This window comes from Alnus glutinosa, chromosome 10 (assembly GCF_958979055.1).
Source record: "Alnus glutinosa chromosome 10, dhAlnGlut1.1, whole genome shotgun sequence".
Taxonomy (NCBI): Eukaryota; Viridiplantae; Streptophyta; class Magnoliopsida; order Fagales; family Betulaceae; genus Alnus; species Alnus glutinosa.
In genome coordinates, this window is record NC_084895.1 from 3,961,619 (window position 1) to 3,967,618 (window position 6,000).

Here is a 6,000-nt window from a genome sequence, read left to right on the forward strand (position 1 = left end):
CCCTCTTCTTCTTCTTTCTTTTTTTTTTTTTTTTTTTTTTTTTTTTTTTTTTTTCACTTTTCTATAAAAGACTTTTTACTTTCAAGAGAAGGGACTATGCAGTGTTATTGTTGTCTCTTACAACTTCTTCTACAATGGCAACTCCACATCTAGCCTCTGTTTCTGACATTTTCTTCTTTTTGTTATTATATGCCGAATCACACAGGCCAAACTTTTTTTTTTACTTTTTATAGTATTTTGAGTTTCTCCCCAGCTTGATTTGGAATTCTAGCTGCTGCTGCTGCTGCATAATTGCTCATTCTCTCTTCATTGAATCCAAATTCTTTCTTTCTTTCTTTTTCTTTTTGGATGAAAGAAACCTGATGGAAGCAGAAACACTCACAAATACTAAGTAGAACCTACAGAACAAAAAAAAACTATTTAACATAATTTTTGCACCATCAATCAGTTGGTCATATCGGGTCATTAATTTTCAATGCATCACCTTGTAATTGTAATTTCGTAAAAAAGATGAGACAAATCACCGTCGCACTCCGATATGCTTTCATCTGCTTGACTTGAGCGAGTAATAATATTCAATATTTCACAGCTCCTGCTTTTGTTTCCGGATCTATCTTGCCTTCCAACAACCATCTTGTCTATTTTGCATTACATAGCCTATTTATTTATTTATTTTTTGAGAAGAAAGTAAACTTTCCATTAATCAAGACCAAACGGATAGTTACACAAGTTACAACCAAACCATCATAGACAGCTACTACAAATAAATCTAGCCAAACAGAATGATGCATTTACGTTGACATAAAACTTTGCTTGAACTGGGAGTAGGTCACACATTTTGGGCTAAAAGTAATGACTAGGTTGATCTAAACAAACAGAACAAACTGCCGAAGAAACAACATTAAAAAAAAAAGGAAACAGATATAGAAAGCATCCAACACAGAGCTACCATCGGGAGAGCTGCCGTCATCGGAGACAGCACATATAGAACACATGCCTTCTCTGGAAACTCTTGTAGCAAGGCGTTCACCACGGTCCACCGGGCGTCATCGAACATGGCAAGAAAGACGGAGCATGGCCATCACGTGCGGCCTAAGGTAACAAACACCTTGGTGCGTGTTGGCCACGCGCTGAAATGCACAGATCTGGCTTCGAAAATAGATGGTGAAGACTAAAGCTTGGCCAAGTATAACGCCGGCGACTCGAACGGAGTAGCCACTCCCCAATCGGGACATCTCGATAGAGCCTTCCTTCTAAAAAAACACAAAGCTCTATAGCCCTAGAATGATTAGAAGAAAGTCAGCCACTATTGAATCTAGTTCGGGAGAATCAAAACTCCACAGCCCTAATGGTTGGAAAACTCCTAGCCTCCACTAGATTAACTCAGGGAGGAGCAAAAGCCTTCATAGCCCTAAAAGGGCTTAGAGAAAAAGCGGACCCCCCACCCCTCCCCTGCGGGCACAAACACAACCAATATTCAAGCTCTCTCTTTCTCTCTCTATAAGACTCTTAGAGTTATTTTTTGCATGTAATTTAGAAATCTAGATTTTCACGAGAAAAATATGTTAAGTTAAAATCATAAGGTTTTAATTCCATTCCCCTTTATGTCCCGGTGCATGTACGATGTATGACAGGATGACAAGTACCATGACGGTCAAAAGCAATTTCTTTGACAGAATAAATAGTGGAAGAATAGAAATGTCGTTCTGCTTTGACTCTTTGATCAGGAAGCTTCCTGGCGATGGCAAATTCCAACCGTCTGATCTCGCTCAAATTATTACGATCAACCCTACACTTTGCGTGCACAAGAAACATCGCTCTACCGTCAGATTTGACTCAATTTGGCTGGCTGTTGCGACCAAATTTGAATTCCTAAGAAACTTGAACTAAATTGACTAAATTTACTAAATATATAAGAAAAAGTTAATGTATTCTTAAATGTTCTTCCCTCCTAATCCTGATTTGAGCTCGTGTCAATGTTTTACGTTAGTTTAAGCAGTTTTGGTACTGGAAGTGGAAACATTGAAGAGATTAATTCAGTACTCAATGCAGTGTTAAGAGCTTAAGACCAAAAGTTCAACGTCAATAATCGGTTTTTGTTTTTGTTTCTCGAACAGTTCTTGAGAATGAAAAAAAATAAATAAATGAAAAAAGAAAAGAAGGAAAACAATACCTTGAAAGGAATATTGGGGATAATAATGACAGACAATATGTTGGACACTGATTTGTCTGGGTTGACGAGAGAAGGGACTATGTTGTCTTATTGTTCTCTTACAACTTCTTCTACAATGGCAACTCCACATCTAGCCTCTGTTTCTGGCATTTTCTTCTTTTTGTTATTAGATGTCGAATCACACAGGCCAAACTCTTTATAGCATTTTGACTTTTTCCCCGATTTGATTTGGACTTCTGCTGCTGCATAATTGCTCATTCTCTCTTCATTGAATCCAAATTCTTTCTGTTGCAAAAAGATAAACAATTCAAAAACAATAAATGGACTGTTGCAATTATGAAAAGGCCTCCTGTGGAGATGTGTAAATTTGAATCCAAATTCTTTCTGTTGCAATTATGAAAAGGCCTCCTGTGGAGATGTGTAAATTTTCATCGGCTTAGTGGACAGCCAGCCCAAACACAGCCTTACGTGAAGCACACATTTAGAAGAGAAATTCAATATGAAGCAACAATCTTTTATGGAAAGGAACGTTTGGACCCACTTGAAAAAGACAACTCATTAAAAGAAGGGGAATCATAATCTTTCCCATAATCAAATGCCAAATTGGTGGCCGAGACAATTGTCTTATGAAAGCACACTAACAAAGCTATATTTAGCCTATGTAAGGTCAGTATGAGGCTAGAATAGGTATGCTCTCATGTTATAATCTCCATTTATGTTTCTCATTCTTACCTTTATGCTTTTACTGACTTAAGCATCGGAGGTGGTGCCGTTACCCCCTCCCCCTTTGGCGGCGTACCACCCTGACACTCAACTGTCTTGCAAAGATTCTGGATTGACGGCTAGGCGTTCAAAATTTTCTGCATTCCAATCATCGGTCTTTACTTAATAGTTCCCTCCAAAATCCTTCTAGAACATCCACAATCATGAAAAATGAGGTTCCCGTTTTCCATAGGATTCATACATAAAATATCATGTGCAGAATATTTGTTCTGACTCATCAGTAAATGAAGCCCCTTGACATTATGACTAGAATCCATGTGAATTTCAGAATATGGTAGAGGGAAGTAGGTGTTATTGTATAATGATGATTTGGAAATGGCTTCCTTTTGTTGATGTTCACAGGGAAGATGCCTGATGGCATGTTTGAGGATAGTTTGGGCCTTCATAACTTCCGAGTGGTAGAGTTCATTTAGGGATGCTTGAGTGCAAATTTTCCTGCTCTCCAGCATTGTTGAGATGTCATATTACTTGATTTAGGGTTTGCGATTTTAAAACGTGCGGTTTTGAAAAATGCAATTAAGCATTGGATTAAATCACAATTTGGCCTTTAAAAGCGCAGTTTAGTCTTTAAAATCGTGCATTTTTAAAAATGCATTCCCTTATCTACGATTTAAAAATGTAAATTTTTCTGTATTTTCAAATTGCAATTTTTTTAAAAAATTGTTCTCCCAAACAATTCATATTTGTAAGTTTGCTTAACCATATATTACATTCACGTTGATTCATCTAAATACAGTTAAACAAGAAAATTTCATTATTTTTTTACTTTTCCAGTCAATAAGTGCCTATATCGAGTTAATTTAAGGTTTGTTTGGTTTTGCAATTTTAATAAATGAGATTTAAATATGATTTGAAAACATGATTTTAAAAAAAAAAAAAAAAGACATTTAAGCATTTAGTAAAATTACAGTTTAACATTTAAAATTGTTGTTTAGCTTTTTAAATTGTACATTTTTAAAAAAGCATTCCATTGCTTGTGATTTTGAAACACAGTTTTTTTATGTTTTCAAATCGCAAGTTTTTTTTTTTTTTTTTTTTTTTTTTTAAACACAATTTTAAATGATTCATTTTCTACGATTTGATTTAAAATTGCACTTTTTATCTACGAACTAGCAATGTCAAACACACATTTACTATAGACAATAAAGATCTGGGACAACAATTTGGTACATATGCTTGATCGAAGTCCCGTGATCGTGGAGGTTAGACCACCATGGCCTGGGAATTTTTTGTTTTATATATATATATATTTTTTAATTGTTTTGTTTTCTAGTAATATTTTTCTTCAGAAAAAAATTTTGATATTTCACAGGTATCTTGTTAAAAAAAATAAAAAAAAAAAAAAAAAATTGATGAAATAAGAACAAAAAGAGCTACTCGATAACAACTCAAGTTTTAGGCATTTTGATAACGTATTTCCATGAAGAGTGATTTTGATCTTTTACTTCTTCTTCTTCTTTTTTTTTTTTTTTTTTGTTATCATAGTAGTTTATGAGGAGCTATACTTTGTTAAGAGTCTCACATTGTCAAGGTATATTTGGGTTGTGAGCCTCTTTCCTTAGGTATCAGAACTTCAGGGCTTTGGACAATGTTGAGCCTTCTCTATCGATGTACACTTGTTTGGATAATAATGCCACATGTGAGAGGGCGTGTTAAGATTCTCACATTGCTAATGTATACTTGGGTTGTGGGCTTTATAAGCCTTGAGCAAACCTCTTTCCTTAATGTGCCTTTTGTGGAAGAGTAAGGCTATTGACTTTATCATACTTTCCCCTCTATCAAAACAAGCTAAAATTAACTGCCTTTTTGGGATATTTTCTTTTGAAGAAGGATTAGGATAAATGTAATGAATGAGCATCAGCAACTCATCAATTTTTATTTTTTTATTTTTATTTTATTTTCAAAAAAAAACACATTTTAAGGGTAGTTTAAGGCTCTATTTTTTTCTCAAACCATAAATTTTATGAAACGTTTAATTGTTTTTTTAAAAATTATGTTTTTATTAACTCCGATTTTAAATTATTATTTTTTTTAAAAAAATATTGAAACCATGCACTAAACCAAACATAGCGATGTCAAATTCCAACCGTTAAATTTGACTCAAATTGTTTCGATCAACCCCACGATATATATATATATATAGTACTGCGGTAGAACATGCCACATGTTGGCTGGCTGGCTGGCTGTTACCACCAAATTTGAATTCCTAAAAAAACGTTGAGAAATCCATGGAGGCCGGGAAGAGCAAGAGAGCAGGGAATGAAGAGGAGGGAAGAGAAGCTCGTTACCGGGGAATTCGCCGGCGGCCATGGGGGAAGTTTGCGGCGGAGATACGTGACCCTTCAAGAAATGGGGCTCGCCTATGGCTGGGAACATTTGATACAGCGGAAGAGGCGGCAAGAGCTTATGACCGAGCTGCTTTTACTTTCCGTGGCCATCAAGCTATCCTCAACTTCCCAAATGAGTACCAACATCATCATCAAAACTCCTCGAGCTCTTCGTCGGCATCTATGGCTTCCTTATCATCGTCTTCCTCCTCTTCAGGTGCTACTGGCCTGAGTAGTCCTTCGTCGAGTACTGGACAAGAAGGGGAAGTCATAGAGTTGGAGTGTTTGGACAATAAGTTGCTGGAGGAGCTTCTTGAATCCCAATACATGAGAAATCAATTTCAGTCGAAAAATGTATCAAAATAAACTGAATTCTTTTGTTTTGTTTTTTTTTTGGGTTTCTCTGTTTCTGGTAGGGGAACATGTCTGAGGAAAAAGAAAGTCTGCTGTTTTAGTTAAGTTAGTTAAGCCAATTTCTGCATATTCATTTGCCATTTGTTATGGGCTTAATTTCTGAAGCACATAACATAACAGATACCATAAGGCTGTAATTTCTTAATTTTTGCTTAATTATATTAAAGAACTTATGGGGTCTTTAAATCGATACTTAAAATGCAAAGTATCAGTAAAAGACTAACTAGAATAAATCACTTCTAATGTTATTGATAATATATTATCTATAACATTTAAATCTTAATTCTAATGTTATCAATAAAG

General features: G+C 35.3%; 1 protein-coding gene across 1 annotated transcript; it reads left to right on the plus strand.

Annotated features, from left to right (window-relative positions):
- Positions 1–5,131: 5,131 nt before the first annotated feature.
- LOC133880609 (ethylene-responsive transcription factor ERF098-like) lies at positions 5,132–5,747 on the plus strand. Its single transcript, XM_062319593.1, has one exon. It carries the CDS (start codon positions 5,185–5,187, stop codon positions 5,647–5,649), a length of 465 nt encoding a protein of 154 aa, XP_062175577.1. The 5' UTR covers positions 5,132–5,184; the 3' UTR covers positions 5,650–5,747.
- The last annotated feature ends 253 nt before the right edge of the window (positions 5,748–6,000 follow it).

What these genes read in the sequence shown, in the direction of transcription:
- LOC133880609 (XM_062319593.1), top strand. Translation starts at nt 5,185, where the DNA reads ATGGAGGCCGGGAAGAGCAAGAGAGCAGGGAATGAAGAGGAGGGAAGA.